Below are 23,586 nucleotides of genomic sequence, written 5' to 3'. Positions count from 1 at the left end.
TTGTTATTAATTGTACAGGTATTTTTTAATAATATTGGAAATAATGTTTTCAGGCCAGTTGGGTTAGGACAAGCTATTTGGGGAGGAACACTGTGCTAGGTTTGATGCAAAAATCTCAGCCCAAGAAAGCCTTATTCCCCCCATTTGGGATTAGCTGTGATCCCTGTTTGATCATTCCTGTATAATGGACATTATCCTCTATTAAATTATGGCTCATTAGGTCATTTATTGGTTCTTCAACCCATAACCTTTTTGGTATCCACAGAAATCACAGCTGAGCCCAGAACAATTCTTCCCAATTTGCCCCTTGCTTTGCTAACACATCAGCCAAAGCATTTGCTGATCTCCCCAACTACTGAATAGAAACCTGCATACTCCTTATCAGCCAATTAAATTATCTTATGGTTGTCTTGCTTCTTGATTGCCTGACACTCCATGCAGTTGCTGAACTTACAGATATCTTATAGAATTACATTTCAATCTGATTGGTTACTCTGGCCATACAACTCCAAAAACACCTGTCCATGCCATCTACCCTGCAGCAACTCCATGAACAACATTTTCTTTTTTTCATCATTAGGATTTGTAGTTTCAAAGTGTAAGCCTACATTTAGTTAGTTATTGCATGGACATGGACATGGAATCAGAACCTGGCATGTATCTGAGAGTTTTGACTCAGCAAGGTGAATGGAAAAGGATTCACAACTACATATAGAAAAAGTAAAATTAATTAAAATAGTCCGTTTTGCTTTATTTATAACTTTATAGACCTTAAGAAAAAGGTCCCTGGAAGCTTGGTTGTTACTTGATAACATTTTATAGAAAAAATGGCATTCATTGTGTACCTTAGCTGTTCCATTCTTTCAAATTAACCCCGCATAGAGGTGGTCCTGAAGAATCATTAAAATGTCAAAATCATAAGTATGTCTGATAGAGATACTTACTGTTTGGTTATGCTTTCACTACACAGGAAGCTTCGTTGTGGTAGATGAAAGTGGGAGAGAGAAGGCTCTTGAATCAGGTAGCAAGGTGGCATGCATGGTTTCACAAGTGCTCTTTTATGAGCAAGTTCGCACACTTCAGAAATCTACTATTTGGTGCGCCTTATAATCAAAATTTACCTGATGTGCTACTACAGTATAGATATGTGAAATTTGCAATTGAACCAACATGTTCTTTTCACACATGCCCACACACATGAGATACCTTTTCTTTGTAGTCTATAATCTCTTCTTGTCAAATGAAAAATAAAATGTTCAGTTACAATAAATCAAGGCTTTTTATGATTATACAGTACAAATAGCAAAAATCTGACCATAGAAAATGAAAAGGGAAAACTTATAAAAAAAGAGAGGAAAAAATTGATGGCGGAGAGGAATGGGTTTCAATGTACAGAACTCAAGGAGAAGAAAAAGGAAAAACAAATGAGATCTATTATGAAGAGAGGAGGAAAAGACAATAGGGAATGGATCTAAAGAAAAGTGTCATTTAAATACTTTTTCTGTTTCTTTTTAACAAATAACATATTCAATAAACACCCAAATTATTTCGTTATGTTTTATACCAAATTTGTATGAATTGACTTTTCTAACGGTTCAAAATTGAAACAACCCATTATAAAAAAAATTTAAGCAACCCAATTTGCAAATCAGATTATTGGAGAGCAAATTGGCTGAACATGCATGAGCATGCTGAAAATATACCTTTAACTACTGCATATCATATTTTGTTTCCTATTTTGGCACGAAGTTTTATCATTTTGATTTTCTTTCTCAATGTATTTACTCAATGTGCTAGCTTCTAATACTTGATGCAGGCCAGAAATCTTTAAAACAACCAACAAGGATGATTCATGTTCCCACCTGCAGAGACCTGCATCTCAACCTGAAGAGGAGTGGAATTCAAGCGATGACGATGGTCTCCCTCCACTAGAGGCAAATCTAAACAGAAGCAGACCCAATTTCTGTTCAGATTCCGAATCATGTTCAGATATAGAGTCTTAAACCATTGGATGGACAAGGCTGCAAATGGTATCCATTTCTCCGAAGTCACATTTGATCCAGTTAAGGCAATCTGAATTCAATCCATTTAACAATATGAACTCGTCAAATTTGGGTATTTAACGAGGTGCAGGAGTAACATGAAGACTCTACATATGAGTTCTCCACTTAAGGCGTCCTATGTATGATTTTATATTTTCTAACAAAAACAACCCTACAGCAAAAATTATAGTTATGTGAAAGATTTTTATCATTATGCGTAATTAATTTGAACCATCTGTTTGGGATGTGATGAGCGGTTAAAACTCAGCTTATTTATTGTGAGAGGAGAATCCGCCCCAAGCCTGTCATATGACCGCCCTATGGGCACTCAAATGTATATTACACACACAAAACAATTGTTAGGACTTGGGAGTTGGGACTAGAGATCCTCCAAGAGTTTGGATTGGTGACGTATCTTTATCTCAATCCACGTCAGCCACACGCCTATCAATGGTAGCCATTCAACATGTTAATATTTTATTATGGGGTTATACTAGCACGTTGGATCACTATTGATGATATGGGATACAGAAACACCTCAGCCTCTCAGTTTCATGTGAGCTGAGGTCATGAAGTGGGATCCAGGTTTATAAAGGTGGCATTCATGCAAATAGAAAGTGGGGTTGTGTGGTCACATCTCATTCTCATATCGTATAGAATGGGTGGTGTGTGGTCACCTATTTGGGAAAAAAATTTTGGATATGATATAGTTTTGATATCATAGTCGAACCATTATTTGGTATAATGGTAAAATCTTGGGTTCTCAAGTTGAAAATGCAGACATGAAACTACTTTGTGGGTGTTCTTTTTTTGGATTTTGAGGGGGGGGGGGGAGGTTGGTCAATGGGATTTTGGTTTTCATTGACCAAGAATCCTATATTCATTTTTCAGATTTATGCGGGGATTAGGGAAACCTATCTCTTAGGTGGGTAAATAACTTTCCCATGTAGGGGGGAAGTTGTTAACACTTGAATGGGATAAAAATATCCCTTTTAATAATGTATTTTTATGACTAAAATGGTCATTATCTTATTTACCTAGGAAATAAAAGAACATGAATAAATGCACTTACCCGGGTAAGTGTTTTCCAGGAAAAACTTGCCCAGGTAATTGCATTTACCCTGGTAAGTAACTTACCGAAAAGCAAACAAGACTTTTGTGTGAGTATTGAGTAGATATCAAAGATTAGGATTGTATTTGGTACATTACTCCCAATATCCCAAATAGCTGGGAACAATTGGGTAATGGTCTTTTTCATATTCTTTAATATTATACATATAATACTATTATATTATATAAAATATATTAAACTAATAACAATAATATTAATAATATAATATTATTATATAAATATAATATATGTTGTATAATGTTAAAAGTAAATGTTATTCACATATAATAATATTATTTATTACAATATTGTAATATCTAGTTTATACAAATATTCGTCACTGAATCTATTCAGTGACAAGGTCAACCAAAGAATTTCAGAACTTAAAGATGTATTTGATGTTTAGCCGGATGGCCATACAATCTCTAAAAAGCAAATGTTTCAGAATAGAGAGATAAGTTGAATGCTACCGAACACTTGTAACTAATGGCAAGTTTATTTTGAAAGCCACTAGTTGAGTGGTGTATTTGCACGTGTAAGAGGGAGAGGAGAGAGAGAGAAATATAGACACGAGGAGGTAGGAGAAAGAGAACAAACACTTCTCCTTGTTTTTTAATAACAAAACACTTCTATTAAAGAGAACAAACAAAGTTCAAAAAGGGGTAGGAGACAGCCACACTTCCTGATAAAAGATTTAGCTTTATAGGCCAAAGTATGAGGAAAGGAGTTAAAGTTTTTTATATACATGGCAAAAGAAACAAAACTAAACTGAGACAACAAAGAAGAGATAATATCTACAGTTAGGGGATGTTTAGGCAAGAATAGTAAATGATGATCAAAACATTTCCCTTTTAAATTTGGAGTCGGCTCTCCAAAGACACCTCAACTCTGTACTTATTAAAGAGGAGACATATTGGGCCCAAAAAGCCGGAATTAATTGGATCAAACTTGGAGACGGGAGTAACAACTTTTTTCATACTACGACCACAAAAAGAAAGAATAGGAATAGAATTTCTAGAATAAAAAATAATGAGGGTGACTGGGTATGTGACCAAAATGATATAGCTGAATATCTAAGTGATAATTTTGAGCAGAGATTTAAAACTGATGGTCTAGTTGATGCTGATGAATTAATTTATTGAGGCAATAAATTCCTCCGTAACAAATGAGCAGAATTTATCCATTATTAGAAAAGTAACAGATGAAGAAATCAGAGACACAATTTTTGCTGTGAAGGACCTCAAGGCTTCGGGCCCGGATGGACTTAATGCACTATTTTTTAAAAAATATTGGAACATAATTGGAAATTCCATATGTAGTGTGGTAAAAGCATTCTTCCACTCTTGGAAGATGAATAAAATTATCAACAAAATGTTTATCACACTTATTCCTAAAACTGCCAACCCAGAAATGGCTAATAGTTATAGGCCTATAAGCTTGTATGTGCAACATCATTTATAAAATTATCTCAAAAATTTTAGTGAATAGAATCAAACCTTTCCTTAATGACATTGTCTCCCCTTTTCAAAGTGCTTTCATTCCTACTAGGCAAATCACAGATAAAGTTCTCATAGCCCATGAAATCATGCATACTATGAAGAAGAAAAAGGGTAAGAAGGGGCTTATGGCCTGTAAGATTGATATGGAGAAAGCTTTATGATAAATTTGATTAGGACTTTATTGATAAAGTGCTTAGACGATTTGACTTTCACAATACATGGGTGAACTGGGTTATGGAGTGTATTAGGATGGTAATGTATGGGATTTTGGTAAATGGTGTCCCTACTCGAGATATTACCCCTTCTAGAGGGATTAGACAAGGGAACCCCCTCTCCCCCTAAGTCTTTGTCATTTGTGCGGAGGCGCTCACGCTTAACCTCTTGAAGGAAGCTTTTGGCCTTGGGAGTCCTATTGGTTGTTGGGTGTCTAGAGTTGGGCCTTCTATACCTATTCTTCAATTTGCTGATGATTGCATTATTTTTGTCAAGACTGACATACAGGCTTGTTGTACAATCAATAACATCTTGTCCAATTTTGCCAAAGCCTTAGGGCAAGCCCCTAATTTTTCCAAGTTAACCTTACTGTTTTCAAAGAACATCCACCCAAGATGTAGGAAAATCATGGAAAAAATTATCAAAATCTCTTTACAGGCAAAGAACAAAAACTACTTAGGTGTTCCTGTATTTAGCAACAAATATAATAAGAACACCTTCAAAATTTTGAGAGAAAAGATGGAGAGTAAACTGGTAGGATGAAAAAGGAACTCTCTCTCCCTTGCTGGTATAATCACTCTCATTAAGGCTTCCTGTAACATGATTCCACAATATATTATGCGATCATTTAAGGTCCCAAGGAGAGTCATTCGAGACCTTGATAGAAGCAAAGAGATTTTTTATGGGCTAACAGTAAAGATAGGAAACCCCTCCATCTCATCAACTGGGACAGAGTCTGCACTTCTAAATGGTGGGGTGGGTTGGGCCTGAAGAATTTAGCCTAGATGAATGAAACTTGCCTAGCCAAGTTAAGTTGGAAAGTTCTGAATGAAAATATAACTTATGGGTTCAAGTTGTAAGTAGCAAATATCTCCAGAGAAAAGACTTTTAGGAGACTAAGCCAAATAAGAATCACTCATGGGCTTGGAAAGGCATCCTTGAGACCCGTAATTTACTTAAGAGAGGGTTAGGAATGATTATTGGCAAGGGTAATGAAACAAATTTTTGGTTGGATAAGTGGTCTGATGAAGTTCCCCTTATCAACTTGGATAATGAAGCTGATATTAGTAACATTGACCTCCGATTTTGTGATGTCATTAATCACGAGACTAAAACTTGGGATGAAGACTTGATTAAGAACCTTGTACCATTAAGTGCATGGGAAAATATTAAAAATATTTTTATTCCATCGGATGAATTGGAGGATAGTAAAATTTGGAGACCTAACCCAAAAGGTGACTTCTCTGTCAAATCGGCATATAATGAGGCCTGTTGGATGCATGGTATCCCTACTAGGGTGAAAGGAAATTAACAAAGTTTGGAATCTGAAAGTGGCCCCCAAAATCAAGATTTTTTTATATATCTTTCTTAATAATAAACTCCCTTCCAAGATAGCTTCTTAGGATAAGAGGTGTTGATGTTGACGGTTGTTGTGATTTTTGTGGTGAAGAGGAAGATTCTGCTCATATCTTTTTAAAATGCCAATTTACTAAACAATTTTGGATCATAACGAAGGATACTATTCCGACTCCTCAAGGGAATTGCAATTCGGTGCTGGAATGGTGGGCATCTCTGGATGATATTTCTCATCATCCAAAGATTCCTTTTGCAAAAGAAAAAATTGCTATCTTGTTGTGGCAAATTTGGAAGAATCGAAATAACATAACTTTCAATAACAAGGAAATTCCTCCTCCAATTATCATTGATGGAGCTAAAAGCTTTTTTTTGGAAGCCAATGCAATTTATGATAGTGATTCAATGATGGTTCCAAGAAATATGGTCATCCCTATCAAGTGGATTAAGCCAAAAGTGGATGGAATCAAAATAAACTTTGATGTTTTTTGCATAAACAACAGATGCACCATTGCTTGTGTGGCCAGAAACCACCTTGGCCAGATTTTGGATTTCAAAGCCTATGGTATAGGAACCTCAACTATCAATCTTGCTGAAGCGTAGATGGCTTGGGAAGCTCACAATCTCGCTCTCAATTTCAATGGAAAATCCATTAGCATTGAAGGCGATTCAAAACTTGTTATTGACTGTCTAAAGAACCAGGTGGACCCTCTACAAAGACTGAGAAGGATCATCGAAGGTTGCAAGTCTTTGGTCGAGAGGATGGACAGCGTGATGGAGTACAGACACACATTCCGGGAAGGGAACCGAGTTGCTGATTGGCTTGCTAATTGCACTCATTCAAATCTTAATTCTATTTCTTATTTCCCTTTCTTTTTAAAGTGTCTTTCTTGTGTTGACATTTGGGGATGGGCTACCCCCCATTGTGTGTAGCTCCTTTTTAGATCTCTGGTTTATATTAAAAAAGAAAAAGAAGACCAAGGAAGAGAAGAAAAAATGTCCATTCAAAGATAAAATGCTTTGTAAAGAATTCGACTTGATAACCACAACAAAGAGATTCATATCTACATCAGTTTGTAAAGCACGAACAATAGCCCATAGTTCTGCCTGCACGGGCCACTTCCGATCACGCACTGTCTTCCTATTGAAAAAAGAACCTTCAGAATTTCCTATTTTTAAGGGGCAAAAATAAAACTAGCATTCTCTTCCTCAGAGATAACTAGATTAAATAACTCAAAAAGGGACTCCAAATTCTGACAGTCCTGTGAACAATACAGGTCTTTGAAATAATCAACAATAGTATGGAAAATTTTCTGGTGATATCATTTGTTCAGTTTCCTTCCTCATCTTTTAGCCAATTAATTCTGTTATTTTTCCTCCTACCTGATGCATAATGATGGAAGAAAGTAGTGTTCCTATCCCCCTCTCTAAGCCAGAGCTACCTAGAATTCTATCTCCAGTAAGACTCTTGACATTTTAACTAGACTTTCCTCTCCCCTTATAATCTTCTCAAAAGATCTCAAGACTGAGGATTAACCCTAATAATTAGCAAAAGTTGAGGACTGAAATCCAATGGTTTTGGCTACCCACATGAACAACATATAAGCTATATGTTTGGTGAAATATCCATAGAACTAGATTTTCTGTTGATCAGCCAATCTCTTTGAATAACTTACTTCTTTGACTTCTTTCTTGTCTAGATTATGTATTACTATATATTAAAACAAAGATGGCCTCTTCTTTCTCCCTTATCCCAACCAAGGCTTCTCCTTCTTCCTCCTTGTTCCCTTTCCATCCTTCTCCCTAGGCCACGCCAACAAGACTTTCTCATCCCATTTTCCCTTTCATGAGAGAAAATCACTTGTCTCTCCTTGCTCCCATTTCCACCCATTCACTAAGTAATCTATGGAAGCTGGCCATAAAAAAATCGACCCTCTGCTAGATTGCATATGTCTTTTGGAAGGTTTCTATCCTATTTCTTCCCCACTAGAGATTTTTTGTTCAATTAGTAACTTGTCCTTCCAAGGTTCTCATCCATGAAAATCTTTTCCAACATGCATACACGGGAAATCAGAATCTAAATGCCATTAGTGAGCAGGTGAGTAGTTTTTGTTGAAGCCCTCACTTCCAAATCTTTTTTCCATACTGTATTGATGCTTCAACCAAATCTTAAACCATTACTTCTCCTTCCACAAATAAACCCAAGAAATGAGTAGTATTCGTTGAAGTCCCTGCTTTCAAGTCTCTTTTGAAATCTCAACCCAGACACAAGCAGTTTTGAGTTCAACCTCTCAATTTTCTACTCTCAGGTACGCTATTCAATGGGTCTGTTAGTCTCTATTAGTATTCTTCTTCTTCCTATCTTTTGGGCTGTTTGTTACTATTAGTATTTGCTAAATCTCAACCCACGTATTGAATGGTTTTGAACTTAATCTTATTGTTTTCGACTTCCAGGTACATTGCTTAATGGGATTGTTAGTCTTTGTTATTCCAACATAGGAATCATGTTGTGAGAAAATGGATATTGATTTCTCAAACAATGGTTTAAGAATAAGAGAGAAAATGAGTAGAAGAAAAGGATAAAAAATAAAAACTTCCTGTTTAATTGAAAATAGTCTATGGTTAGTGATGATGTGCGATTTTGGTGCTCCCTATTGAGGATGGTTCAGATGCTTGTTTAATGAGGTCAGATGGCCGAGCTGCAAGAAGATAGTCAGAGTACTCGGGGTGGGCACTCCGATGCTTAAGTTAGCGAAGAGTGTTTTGAGAGAGTTAGAGACTTTTGAGAGCTAAATCGCATGCACACCTTCTCTAGTTGAAGGGGCTACATTTATATAGACGCAAATAGTCTTGAGCTTTATGTAGCACGTTTGAGATCTCTATGAGGATGCAGCTTATTGGCTTGCCACGTTAGGTGGTTTCACATTCGCAAATGGTTTTTAAATAAAGTGATAAAGCTTATCCAGTTACTTCCAAAGCAGGCGGCATGGGAGCCAGCTCCATCAGCAAGGTAATGTGATCCAAGAGAATTCAAAGACGATAAGTCACATGTAGCGGAGGTTGGTCGCTACATCACGCAAGTTGCCAACTTGACCTTAGTCAGGTTGGTGGGACCTCAATGGGAGGTCACCCCTCGTGCTAAGGTCTCTAGCTTGGTCCTGAGATTGTTGGCTTGATCTTGCCGAGGTGCCTATAGGTCAGCCCTACCGGGGTGGCGTCAAAACACTCTCAAGGTGTGCGAGGTGTGTCCGGGGTAGACTCTATCATCTTGGTAAAGGCAAGTCATTATCTACATGACGTCGAGGTGTTATGCAACGGTTTAGAAGTGAGACATGGTGTGATGTCATTGGAGGGCCAAATTACCCCTCATCAGTTAGTTTCAAGTTGAAACTGGTGAAAAATGGTTTAAAGTTCATGGTTAAAAAAATAGTCTATTAGTCTATGGTTAGTGTCAAGTTCGTGGAAAATAGGGCTTTGGAATTGGAATGTCCCAGTTGTTTGGTTGGGTAGAATCAGAATCCCATTCTCATTTATGGTGGAATGACATTCTCCCATATGAGGAATTTTCCATTTCCTACCCCTCCCTTGGTAATGAGATCCCATTTCAGTTGATTCCAATTCTGATTTTGATTCCCATCTGAATCAAGCAAACTATAGGAATAGACTATTTTGATTCTGATTTTGTGGGATTCTGATTCCAATATCAACTAGGAATCAAATGGACCCTTAACTAATTCTGTTAAAAATAAATTTAACATCAATTAATAGAAAGCAACAATAATTATTAACAGAAAAACACGAGTATATATTTAAATTCAATTAACAGTAATTTCACAACAAATTAATAGTGAAATTATAAATTTGACAATAAATTAACTATAAATGTTTACATTATTTATTTATTCTTTGGGTCCGTGGGACTACACATCCCCCAAACCCATAAGCCCCTCAACCTAGGTGCAAGCCAATTTATCCCAAATCTCTAACCTTATTAAATATTAAATATCCTGTATTAATTTGCAAAAAAAAATAGTAACCATTAATTTTCTGTTAGCAGTAAAAATTTAACACACTAAATTAATGAATTAATATAATTGACAATAAACTATAAATTTAATTTACAGAAAATTACTAATTAACCAATATTTAATTTTATAAAGCTAACTAAAAATTAATAACCAAAAATTATTAATTTACAAATTAATTTTGGTAAACTACTGTAACATATACATTTTAATATTTTAGTCCCTCCTATTTTCTTATTGGATATCGGGTTTCCCGTGCATTGCACGGGGCCTCGCTAGTATTTATTTATATAACTGAACGTCTGAACCAATGTAGCTTTTGCAAAACAACAGCCGAACCAATAAGGCAATCTTCAGCTCAGCCCTCCCAAGTCCCAAAACAGGTAGTCTGAGCACCTGAATACGAGACGAGTGCCACCTCCTTTTTTTTTTGGGATTTTTTTGCTGCAAAGAGTGCCACTTGGCTTCTTCTCTTTCACGCAGTTATAAAAAAGAAAAGATCAAGAAAATAAATGAGGGAAATAAAACTCTTCCGGGGTTCCGGCGCTTGCGGGGCAGGAGAAACAGCTACTAAGAGCCAAGGCAAGTAAAGGTATCTCAAATTAATGGCGGTTTCAGCGTTCAGAGGCGCAACCTATGCACGATTACCTCTCCTTCACCACTCTAAGCCTAAGGTATCCATTTGCTGACTCCTAAGCTAGAGTCCTATCTTAATTGTTTCTTTTTTCCCTCTTATACTAGAACCTTTCTTTCGGCATCCAAATGCGCGATTTATAAGAGCTGTTATTCCTTAGTTGTGTTGTTTTGTTAGAAGCCTTATAGGGTTGATTTCTATCTGGAGATGTAATTCTGTTGTTTCACGTACTTTAGTTTTTAATTATAAAAAAAAAGTACTTCAGTTTTCTTTTCCTGCCCAGATCATTGTTTTATTTTATATTTATTGGGAGCTTCTTTTCTGTCCAAAGGTGAATTCCCTGTGCTTTTCCGCTTCTCGCTGAAAACGTTTTCATTTTTATTCGAGAAACTTTGGTTCCTGATCGTTGCATGTCTCCTAAAAGCAGATATATTTAAGCTTGCTTCTATTGTTCATGGTGTTTTACGTCAACCCCTTTTGAGTTCTGGTTTATTGTAGATTCACTTTCTATGGCAAGTCCGTTCCATTAGTTTTGATGCATTTAGAAACAATTTCTCTTTAATTTTAAAATAAATACATACATAAGAATCATGCTCTTAAGAATTCGCGGAAATGTATGGTTGTGGTGGTCAGCATCTACTATCACTAAGGTGTCCTACCAACTCATCCTTCTGGGCCTTTCATTTGATGACCAATATTCCAAGAATCCTGCATATTTAGGAATCTTGACCATTTGATCACAAATTAAAAGTTATCCACCTTTAGTGGACTGGATGGTTGGCTAGGACCATCGGAGTCTTAAGTCTATGGTGCTTCCGTCACTATATTTTTCTTTACTTACCTATTTTCTTACTTTTTTAAGCACTCCTTTTTCTCCCCTCTGAAAAACAGAATTATTTGATCCCATTGGTTACAGTTGCCCTGTATAAGTATAAGTACCTCTATCCGATCAAGGAAGCTTCGTGTCCGCTCAAATCGCTTAGCATTGTTTGCTCGATATGCACAGGCACAGGATTTTTCTTCTCGTCTTCAAGGTAGCCTCGTTTTACTTTCATCTTAATCTTGTTTGAAAAGTCCCATTAACTTCTATACAAGTTTTACAATGAGTCAATGACTTGATTGGGAAACAGGTACCTTGGCTTGATTGATACACGCAAGCACAATAAGAGAGTTTATTGTAGTAATATTACTTACTATATATTTATTTAGGTGTATTATTGAAGTTTTTAAATTCCCTGTTTCTATTCAGGCCGTATTGATGATTTACCCAAATTGGTGGAAGACATAGTCCAGACATCAATAAACACAGGGCCACGTGGAGCTTATAGGCTAGCTCAAGGTATTCAAGCTGTTATTGGGGTTGGTAGAGAGTGGTTGGTAGATGTGTCAAAGGTAACTTCTATTTGGTTTTCTTTGTTCTGATCACATATTTGTGATAACATTGTATTTGGTTTATAAGCCTGGTCTTTAAATAGAGGAGATATAATAGAGGATGTTGATATGTTGTTATATGCTAGTTATCTGAAAAAGAGCAAGCAGGGAATATCTTCTTTCCATTTTCTGAAAACCTTGTAATGTTTTTTCATCAATTGGTGTTTGACATCATTAAAGTTTATGCATGACTTCCAAGGAAATGGTATAGTTATCAACTTTCATTATACTATATTGTGGTTTCAATTTGTGCATTGATGTGTGTTACAGTGTTGGTGAAAAAACTTTAATAACTGGGCTTTTGATATTTGGGTAAGTCCCATTCAGGATATCATGTAGATATTCCTTTAATTACATCTCTGCTAAGGGCAGAGAAAACCTCTTAATTCTGGTTTAGAAGGATAAATGAGCAGAGTAAACTTAGTAGAATTTCACTACAGAAATTTCCAGTGTATATTCCTTCTATATTTGAGAGAAAACCAGCAAATATAAATAAATATATTTTTTTCTATACACAACAATTAAGTAGGGACCCTAATCAGCCATTTTTCATGAATAAGGCTGTAGATGGCCTTCAAATAATGGTTTTATAAGCTATCATGGTGTGGAGCCACAATCAGCCAAGTTTTCTATTTTCTAAACTAGGCTGTAGACAGTTTTTTCTGTCACACAACATAATGATTTCTTTGAGAAATGGTAACTTTTCATTCAACCAAAAAAGATGTGCATGAGAGGATGTACAAAAGACATGGCTTGACTACAATAAGAAAACAAACCCTTTCAAATATCAGGACATCTATTTGCACTATACAAAACAGTCTTCTCAGAACCACTTTTAGCTAAATACTCAGCTCGTTGATTAAACTCTCTAGGAATCCATCTGAAGCAGCAGCTAAGAAGGGAAATGAGCTTGCTTAATTCAAGCAGGAAATGGTGAAGACACCAAGGGCCAGTTCCTGGATTGATGACCCGGATAATCACGTTTGTGGAGTCACTCTCAACCAGCAAAGAGACCACCTGCAATGTTTTAGCAATTTTGAGAGCAGCAAGAAGGATCCTACTTTGGCCTCAGAGGCATCTCCCGCTTAATTCGAGCAGGAAATGGTGAAGATGCCAAGGGCCAGTTCCTGGATTGGTGCAGACAAGAAAGGAAATGAGCTCACTTAATCACCAAGGACCAGTTCTTGGATTGGTGACCCAGCTAACCATGTTTCTGGAATCATCCTCTACCAGCAAAGAGACCACCTGCAATGTTTAGCAATTTTAAAACCAGCAAGACGGGTCCTTACTTTGGCTTCAGAGGACAGAGGCATCTCTTGCAACAACTGGTCCACTAAAATCCCAAACCAGATTGCCAAGTTCATTTAATATCAACCCTCCCCACCCCCAAAATTCTGGCATGAGTCTTGATGAAGGAAGATTTGGCCCGACCTCGCAAATCACGGCACGTACCAAAAAAGGCAAGTAGCTCGGCACTCAAGACAGCATACCGAGGGTACAAACGCCAAAGGGAAGGGACCAGCAGGCCCGAACTCCCTACTTAGAGCTCGAACTCCCTAGCAAGAGGCCCGAGCTCCCTACTTAGTGCCCGAGCTCCCTACTTAGTGGTCGAACTCTCTGCAAGAGGCCCGAGCTCCCTACTTAGTGCCCGAACTCCCTACTTAGAGCTCGAACTCCCTAGCAAGAGGCCCAAGCTCCCTACTTAGAGTTCGAAAGAGCAACCTACTTAGTGCCCGAGCTCCCTACTTAGTGGTCGAACTCTCTGCAAGGTGCCCGAGCTCCCTACTTAGTGATCGGACTCCCTGCGAGGAGCCCGAACTCTCCCTTTGACCCCGAGTCACACAAAGCAGAGACCCGAACTGGCCCGTCTTATGACAGTTCGGGGTCTCCCCTTATCCGAACTCGAGACTTTGCCTCACGCACCACTCCAGGCACTTCGCTTCCGGAGCATTGAACTGGACGAACCACGCCGTACCTGACATCGAAGGAGTCCGTATCCAGGGGCGGCGCACCTGACTGACTTGGGATCTGACGCTTGACGGCCGCATTTCCAACGGCCACCTGCCACCGTCACCTGTCACCACTGCCTCCAGTTACAGAGACGGCTCCGACAAAAGGAGCAGTGACGGTTCTGCCCCAGCAGAGGCGATGACGCCCGAACTGGCAGAAGCACGGAAATACTCATTCCCGACCTGACAGGAGTCTAGGAGTGAGTGCGCGAGGTGGTTATAAAAGGCTCTCCACCCCCAAAGAGGAGGTATGCAAACTTTGCGCTATCTGGTTTATCTTGCCTTTGAAAGATTCTAACTTAAGCTTCGGAGCCTTTACACCGGGCCCTCCCCGGAGCTTCCTCATCTCCTCCGTTTCAGGTTCTCTGTTACTCGGTTCAGAGGCAAGATCGCTGACAGCTAAGACCGGCTGGATTGCGCATCATCAATTGGCGCCGTCTGTGGGAACGCTTCAAAAAGCCTCCCTCCAAACTCTCATACCCTTCCAAAAGCCTCCCCTTTTCTTCTTCAAAAAACCCAACACTCATGGCCTCTTCCAGCAACGCCGGACGCGGCACAGAGACAAACACCACCGGGGAACAGCTTCAAGTTCCCGTGGTGTGCGTTGGACAGTTCACCATCCCCCTTTCGGTGGATGGAATCCCCAGTTTGAATACGCCACAAGCAGTGGCGCCCGTAAACCTTCCTGCCACAAGCATCCCCTTTCCTCCCCCTATTGAGACCACCTTGGAAAGTAAAAGAAGTTCAGAGGCTAAACGGCCGCATAGCCGCTCTAAGCCACTTCATGTCCAAGTCAGCAGACCGCTGCCTACCTTTCTTCAAAGCAATCAAAGGCAAAGGGTTCGAGTGGACCCAAGACTGCAAGCTCGCGTTTGACGAGCTAAAAGGTTACCTCGCCAGTGTGCCAACCTTAGCCTGGCTCGAGGAGGGCGAGGTCTTAGAACTGTACCTCTCGGCAAGCGACGAGGTGGTCAGTTCGGTACTAATAAAGGAAACAGACCGGGTCCAGCGACCCATATACTATGTTAGTAAAATTTTGCAGGGAGAAGAGACAAGTACCCGCAGATAGAAAAGCTAGCATATGCACTGGTGATAGCAGCTCGGAAACTCCGCCCATACTTCCAGGCTCACACCGTCATCGTCCTGACCGACAAACCTCTAAGACAAGTTTTACTCAAACCCGAGGTTTCCAGTCGACTAACGAAATGGGCCATCGAACTCAGCGAGTACGACCTCCAGTACAAGCCAAGAACCGCTATTAAGGCTCAAGCCTTGGCAGATTTTATCGCAGAATGCACGTTTAGCCCCGAAGCCCCTGAGCCGGTCGAACCCGAGATCCCTAGTTCGGGCGAGCTCGGAGCTCCCAAGCCAATCGAGTCCGAACCCCGTGAAGTAGTAGCCAGTGTAGCATCTCTCCTGGTTAGACCAAGCGCGAACTGGGATGAGGAGCCCTGGATCCTTCACGTAGATGGCTCCTCAAACCAGCAAGGCAGCAGGGCTGGAATAGTGCTACGCGGCCCGAGCGGAACAAAGTTGGAATATGCACTACGCTTTGAGTTCGCGGCATCCAACAACGAGGCGGAGTACGAGGCACTGATAGCCGGGCTGAACCTCGCGCACAAGGTTGGAGCAAAGCACGTAGTTATCTGCAGTGATTCCCAGCTCGTGGTCAACCAAGTTACAGGCGAATACGAAGCGCGCGAGCTCACAATGATTGCATACTTGGCAAAGGTAAAGGAGGCTCTGCTCAACTTCCAGTCACACTTCATCAAGCAAATCCCGAGGTTAGAGAACACTGAGGCCGACGCCCTGTCCCGACTAGCCAGCACGAGCCACAACGCCATGAGAACCGTGTACGTAGAGAACTTACCTCGGCCCAGCATTCTCGGTGGGGCAGAAGAGGTCGCTCCCGTCTCTGAAGCAGAGCCGAGCTGGATTGACCCACTCGCGAGCTTCCTACTAGACGGATCCCTCCCCGCGGACCGCAACGCAGCCAAGAGGGTGCAGCGCCAGGCAGCCAAATACGTCATGATAGACGAACGGTTGTACCGACGATCCTACACGCTCCCCTACCTGCGATGCTTGCGCCCAGCCGAAGCCGAGCTGGTACTCCGCGACACTCATGAAGGCTTGTGCCGCGGACACCTGGGGGGTAGAGCCCTCGCCCAAAAAGCACTTCGACAAGGATACTACTGGCCAACGATGAAGATAGAGGCCATCGAGCTCGTCAGAAAATGCGACAAGTGTCAGAAGCATGCCAATGTCCACCATCAGCCCGCTGCCGACCTCAAATACCTCACCAGTCCATGGCCCTTCGCCCAATGGGGCATCGACCTTCTGGGGCCATTCCCACCAGCGACAGGCGGGAGAAAATTCCTAGTGGTGGCAGTAGATTACTTCACAAAGTGGATAGAAGCTGAACTTCTGGCAATAGTTACAGCCCGAAACATACAGAACTTCTTTTGGAAGAACATAGTATGTCGCTTCGGGCTACCTCGGGTACTGATCTCCGACAACGGCAAACAGTTCGAGGATATCAAGTTCCAAGAATGGTGCCAAAGTATGGGAATTGGTCAGAACTTCACGTCGGTCGCACACCTGCAGGCAAATGGCCAAACAGAAGTAATGAACAGAGCCATCCTCCGCGGATTGAAAGCACGACTAGACCGAGCTAAAGGGTTGTGGGCAAACGAGCTACCAAGTGTTCTATGGGTTCACCGAACCACGGAAAAAACCGCCACAGGAGAGACCCCCTTTAACCTCACCTACGGCATCGAGGTGGTAATCCCAGTGGAAATCGAAGTACCTACACTGCGACTTGAAGCATACGACGAACAGACAAACGAAGGCGAGTTACGCACCAACCTCGACCTACTGGACGAGGTAAGAGACCTCGCGCACATCCGAATTGCGGCCTACCAGCAAAAGGTAGCTCGGTACTATAATGCCAGAGTAAAGAAGAGGAACTTCCGCGTCGGCGACCTGGTTCTCCGTAGGGTCATAGTGCCCGAACCCGGCGTAGGGAAACTTGGACCAAATTGGGAAGGACCCTACAGAGTAAAGAAAGCACTTGGGGGGGCATACGAGCTCGAAACCCTAGAGGGAAAACAAGTACCCCGAGCATGGAACATTGTCAACCTAAGGCGATACTACCTATAGACCGCTAAGCGAAATGGGTAAAATCACCACCAAAGCCTACGGGCTAGGATGCCGAGCTAACAAAGGAATCTCGGCACAAGCAAGCAAAGAAAACAGTCCACGCGAGTGCGGTTAACTTAGGCAGAAAACAGACCGAACAAATAGTCAGTTTGGCAAATACATGAAGTTCGGCAAATATGCTCAGTTCGGGAGAGAATTCTCAGTTCGGCAAATATGCTCAGCACTTAAACAAATCCTTCCATTCCAAAAGGTAGAGCAGTACAAAAAAAAAAAAAAGAAAGAAATGTGTTTACAAGCCAGGAGCTATTTCATCATCGTCAGAAGGCACTTCGACAAAACCCGAAGGCCCCGCCTCGCCCTCGGAGTCTGGCTCGGCGTCAGCAGCATTAGCCATCTCCTGAGTTATGCGCGAAGTGGATATGGCGCTAACATCGAGCTTGGGGTACGTATTCCGGATCATCCACCGACTTAGTTTAAAACCCCTCCTATATGAATCCACCATCAGATCATCAAAACCCGGCGAAGTGGTGTACTCTTCGACGGCCTTCTTCTTGGCATCTTCGATACCTTGGGAAAAGATCTGCGTCCTCTCCCTGATGTCCTCATAAAGATATTCGACCTGATGCTGCAGATCCAGCCTCAAGTCCGCCATGTGCTTCACCACCACTCCCATGGCCTCGGCATCTCTCTGAGACCTCGCCTGCCTGATCCGGGAAAAACGAGCAGTCTCTTCAGCAGCACGAGCAGTCTCTTCAGCAGCACGAGCGGCTTCCTCGGCCGCACGACAAGCCTCTTCGGCAGCTCGCGCCTGCCTCGAGCTCCTCTCCACCTGAGCCGCCAAGGCGTGAATGGAAGAATTCACCTGCCAAAAGAGACCGAATGATCAAAAGAACCAACAAAACAAAAGCCAAAGAGCTAAAAAAGGAGAACACTTACCACCATGGCATGGGTAACAGCACGGCAGGTCACTTGATGCAGAGGGAGATCAGTCCATGCCGCGACCTCCTCGGGGAAGATGGCCTCTTTACTCTTTTGAAGAGCATGGGTCGGCGTCAACACGCTCCTGAAATCCCCCGGGGCCCCCGAGCCCGAGGGACCAGCTCGCGTATGAGCAGACCCGAAGTAAGCAGGAGCACCGGAGTATGTAGGAGCCCCTGTGTACGTAGTCTCAGCATAAGGGCCCCCTGGGCGGATCTTCTGGCTGGTAGCCCGACACCTCGGGCTCCGCATCCTGAGGCACCTTGGCGCGAGTTCGCTTGGCAACCCGCTTTCTCCTCTTCATACCTTGAAACAAGTGCCCACCTCGGGTCCCTCGCGAATCCATCACACCTGCGAAAAGAAGTTCGCCATCAGTAAAAGGCAAGAAAAACAACAAGATAAGAGTCTCTAAGTGAAGGACCTACCCGAGCTCAGGCCGGCCGCAATGAGCTTGGCCTCCGTCAGATACTGTTCACACTTCAGCCCAAGCTGCGCCCATTGCCGGAGGCCCTTCGCCGTCTCCTTGTCAAGTGTAACCCCGGAGTCGGGAGCGGCCATCCCCCACCCGGTCTGAAAAGGCCACCCCAGCACACTTCGCACCCCGAAATAGTCCCACTTCCATGCTGGGACCTTGTTGGGGAGCTCGTGTAAAAGCTTAAAACCCGGGCGAGGAGACAGGTAGTAAGCCCGCCTGTGCCCGAGGAGAGGACCCGCTTGCTTCTTGAGCATCAAGATTGAAGAAAAAATCTCCAAGTCCAACGGAAAGCTCTCGTCACAGAAAAGGGAGATTGTCCCCACCAAGTTCCGAATGGAGTTCGGGTGAAGCTGGCCGACTGTCACGCCGAAGTAGTTCAAGACTTCGACGAAGAGGGGGTGGAAAGGCAATCGTAGCCCTGCGGTGAGCTGCTCCCGGAATATTACGATCTCATCAGGACCGTGTTCCCAAGGAAAGCTACCCGAAGGTATGAAATAAGCATACTCCTCGGGCAAGTTATAGTAAGTGATGAGGGATTGGAGCCCCTCGGGCGTCATGGTTGAAGGGCCGAACTTGTCTAACATCTGACCCCGGCGAGAGGTGGACGCCAAACTACCCGAAGCGCCACGGCCTACAGGCTCGAACTCTTCCTCGAGCTCTACCTCCGGCTCGCTAAGGCTATCGGGGGGTGCAACTTGGTTCGTAGAACCTGCATCTGACCCGCTTAAATGACTGTCTGAGCCATCCGAGCTAGACATTGGGAGTGACGAGACCCAGGAAAGTACTCACCCGGACGAAAGCTGTAGACCACAGGAGCTCGGATGAACGGAAGACCTTGAGCGCGAACAGAAAAAACTTGGACGCGAACTGGATGCGAGCTGAAACTCAGACGCGAGCTCGAGAGAAATACAAAAGCGACAACAAACCGGGGTCCCCCCCCGGTATTTATGCTCACAGTGACCAAAAGGCAACGGCTCAGATCAAAGCCAATCCGACGGCCTACGGACGCCCTGACCGCACGTCGCCCGAGACCGAGACGTGATTGGCGCACGTCTTTCTGAAACTGACAGCGACGGCGCGCATCTTTTCGAAACCGACGGAACGTCAGCGCACGTCTCAGAAAAAACGGCAGCGGCACGTCTTTTTCAAATTTGAAAAAACACCCGCTTTCGCGCCCCCAAGTGGCGTGTCCTTTTTTTTTTGAAATTTCGAAAGCAACGCGCGCGCACCGCCACATCTATCAGCATTTAGACAGGCCAACACGCTTCCCGCATAAATGGACACTCGAAGAAACCCAAGAAACCCTGACAGCGCACCTCGTGCCAGCAGAACCAAGATTCAAAGTGCAGGACAAATCTACCTGACACCTTGCGAACTCCCCGCGCCAGGGCAAGACCTTAGCACGAGGAGTGGGGGGCAATTGATGAAGGAAGATTTGGCCCGACCTCGCAAATCACGGCACGTACCATAAAAGGCAAGTAGCTCGGCACTCAAGACAGCATACCGAGGGTACAAACGCCAAAGGGAAGGGACCAGCAGGCCCGAACTCCCTACTTAGAGCTCGAACTCCCTAGCAAGAGGCCCGAGCTCCCTACTTAGTGGTCGAACTCTCTGCAAGTGGCCCGAGCTCCCTACTTAGTGCCCGAACTCCCTACTTAGAGCTCGAACTCCCTAGCAAGAGGCCCGAGCTCCCTACTTAGAGTTCGAAAGAGCTCCCTACTTAGTGGTCGAACTCTCTGCAAGGTGCCCGAGCTCCCTACTTAGTGATCGAACTCCCTGCGAGGAGCCCGAACTCTCCCTTTGACCCCGAGTCACACAAAGCAGAGACCCGAACTGGCCTGTCTTATGATAGTTCGGGGCCTCCCCTTATCCGAACTCGAGACTTTGCCTCACGCACCACTCCAGGCACTTCGCTTCCGGAGCATTGAACTGGACGAACCACGCCGTACCTGACACCGAAGGAGTCCGTATCCAGGGGCGGCGCACCTGACTGACTTGGGATCTGACGCTTAACGGCTGCATTTCCAACGGCCACCTGCCACTGTCACCTGTCACCACTGCCTCCAGTTACAGAGACGGCTCCGACAAAAGGAGCAGTGACGGTTCTGCCCCAGCAGAGGCGATGACGCCCGAACTGGCAGAAGCACGGAAATACTCATTCCCGACCTGACAGGAGTCTAGGAGTGAGTGCGCGAGGTGGTTATAAAAGGCTCTCCACCCCCAAAGAGGAGGTATGCAAACTTTGCGCTATCTGGTTTATCTTACCTTTGAAAGATTCTAACTTAAGCTTCGGAGCCTTTACATCGGGCCCTCCCCGGAGCTTCCTCATCTCCTCCGTTTCAGGTTCTCTGTTACTCGGTTCAGAGGCAAGATCGCTGACAGCTAAGACCGGCCGGATTGCGCTGAAAGAATGGTAGGATCCATCTAATGGACGCCATAAAGGTTGCGGAATGGGTGGGGCGAATTTCAAAAATTTCCTACCTTCTCCCAACTGGGAATCATATTCCCTGAATTTAGAATACAATATTCAAGGATCTACTTGAACCCTAATCAAACCAGATCTGTACCAAAAGATAAATGGGAGGATTATACCTGATCCGGAGAAGCAGTATCTCCCAAAGTTGGTGTTCACGCCCAAAGAATGCTCCAAGATCTGTCCCTGCTGAAGATGACACAGCTGTGGATGGAACAGAACCAGCAGGGTGCGTCCTACACACTGGATCCTTCACAAGAATCCCCTGGATGTACTAAACACTGAATTCTTTCAGTCTTTCTTGCAAGACTGATGTCAAGAACTGGTTTCTTGACTTTCTTTTCTGCAAAGATCAAATCTTGCAACAATGCAGATGGCGGCGGCAGGAGGAGATTTCCAGAAACGAAAAGGCTGAACTGTTTTCTTTTCTGGAGAGAATGAGATCTAATCTCAATTCGCAGGAACCTTTCTTGCTTACCAGAACCTCTTGGGTCGAAATCTGATTTCCCTGTCTTGGTTCATTCGAAAATCTCCTCTCTTTTCTTCTTGATTAAGAAATCTCCTAATTAGGAGTTATCCCAATCCAAATCAGTATTTGGATAGGGGATAATCTTAATCCCTTTCCCAGATAGAGTTAGCTTACTCCTGATCTTATCAGGAGGTTACCAGATTCAAATCTGATTTGAATTTGGTCTCTAAGAGTGGATAAGGCTAAGAGCCCAATCCTTTTTGCTAACTTCAATCTCAAATTCGCCCCATTGATGGGTGATCATATCAGCCCACTTCGAAATGGGCTTTTGGCCCATTAAGTATTCAGTGTTTAATTAGTTTCCAATCTGCTGCCCAGTTGGGCTTCTTTGTATGGCATGGGACCCAAGCATTGATCTACACACCAGCCACATGGGTTCGGCCCAGCCTTTAATACAAGGCCCAGCCAAATTCACTGAAAATCTCAATGAACCCCTTGAGTCCATCGTATGAACCCTATGGGCCCAACACTTACATTAAGTGGTCCCTGGGCCAAGCCATCTTATAAAAACCCAGGGACTGTGGGCAGGTGCAAGATTAGCCCATCAGGTATTATCCTAAATGGTCTTACACTTAACCTCTCAGCCCTTAATGATCAAGCACTGCCCGACAAGAGAGGACCTCTCCCTCGGCTGCAAGGAACAGTGCCGCACTCTCCTCTCACATGGATCCCGGGAATTAAAACCATTTGCAAACATTTTGAAACCGTACATATATATGTAAATATATTAATTTTGCAAAAACAAAATTCCAACGATTGAAATCAACTGCCGGCAGTTTGGTTTCCATCAGAGAGAGTGCATTCCCGATCATTACCCTTTGTCCGACAAAGTGGCTGATTCTGTCACTATGACCACCCACTCAGATGAATTCTCAAACTGCCCCAACATACCCAGGTTTTGATCCCCACTAAGGATCTCACTGATTGGCATATCAAAGGCAGCCTGATCTAGCACCTAGTGAAGTGTCATAATCGAGTCTAGGGGTCAGGTGTAACTTTCCAGTTTTGCCCATCTATCTCCAAGGTCCAGGGCAAGACTGGAAATCTGGTCCGGTTCAAGGATTCAAGTAATCCCATGCTGTATGTGCCTCGGGTCTTACCCTGATGGCTGAGACAGGCCATCCCAACACTTGGTGGCACACCAGTATCAGCCTTGGCAGGATAAATCTCCCCAGACTTATCCAACGGCTGTGAACATTTAAAACTAACATGAGTCTCTACAAATGTCCAGTTTTAGGGTTTTACACAGAATTAAACCAAACAACATGAATCAAACATGCACTTTATTTATTTCCACTAAATAACAAAAGTACATCAAAATGATTGAAGCTAAGGGCATACAAAACTGTCTAACAGCTCCCACTTGCACTTAGGTCCAATCTGGTACAAGCCGGAGTCCCATACTTTCCACGTGTTTCTCAAACACCTTCTGTGTCAGTGGCTTGGTCAATGGGTCTGCCACATTATCCGCTGATGCTACCTTTTGAATTAGGACGTCCCCTCTACCAACGATCTCCCGCAGTACATGGTACTTCCTCTCGATGTGCTTTGACTTCGAGTGGGCCCGAGGCTCTTTAGCCTGGGCGATCGCTCCATTGTTGTCACACAACAACGGGATGGGTGATGTGCTGGATGGAATCGCTCCTAATTCGTGT

General features: G+C 43.1%; 2 protein-coding genes across 5 annotated transcripts in view; both read left to right on the top strand.

Moving 5' to 3' along the window:
- The window catches only part of LOC104594460 (Nucleic acid-binding, OB-fold-like protein), a 29,393-nt gene extending 27,106 nt beyond the window's left edge, over nt 1-2,287 (top strand). For all 3 annotated transcript variants that reach the window (XM_088898986.1, XM_010254734.3, XM_010254735.3), the window contains 2 exons: nt 971-1,097; nt 1,817-2,287. In XM_088898986.1, coding sequence (XP_088755112.1) covers nt 971-1,097; nt 1,817-2,003 — 314 coding nt within the window. In that variant the 3' untranslated portion in view covers nt 2,004-2,287. The remainder of the gene's footprint in view (nt 1-970; nt 1,098-1,816) is intronic.
- An 8,270-nt stretch (nt 2,288-10,557) lies between these two features.
- The window catches only part of LOC104588392 (Protein kinase superfamily protein), a 51,631-nt gene continuing 38,602 nt past the window's right edge, over nt 10,558-23,586 (top strand). The window contains exons 1-3 of one of the 2 annotated variants that reach the window (XM_088897527.1): nt 10,558-10,917; nt 11,794-11,911; nt 12,127-12,269. In XM_088897527.1, the coding sequence (XP_088753653.1) occupies nt 10,849-10,917; nt 11,794-11,911; nt 12,127-12,269 (330 nt within the window). In that variant the 5' untranslated portion in view covers nt 10,558-10,848. The remainder of the gene's footprint in view (nt 10,918-11,793; nt 11,912-12,126; nt 12,270-23,586) is intronic. The other variant, XM_088897528.1, reaches the window with a different exon arrangement.

This window comes from Nelumbo nucifera, chromosome 2 (genome assembly GCF_055504915.1).
Source record: "Nelumbo nucifera cultivar China Antique chromosome 2, China Antique-T2T, whole genome shotgun sequence".
Taxonomy (NCBI): Eukaryota; Viridiplantae; Streptophyta; class Magnoliopsida; order Proteales; family Nelumbonaceae; genus Nelumbo; species Nelumbo nucifera.
The sequence above is the reverse complement of the archived record's forward strand: the minus strand, read 5'-3'. Positions and strand labels throughout refer to the sequence as shown.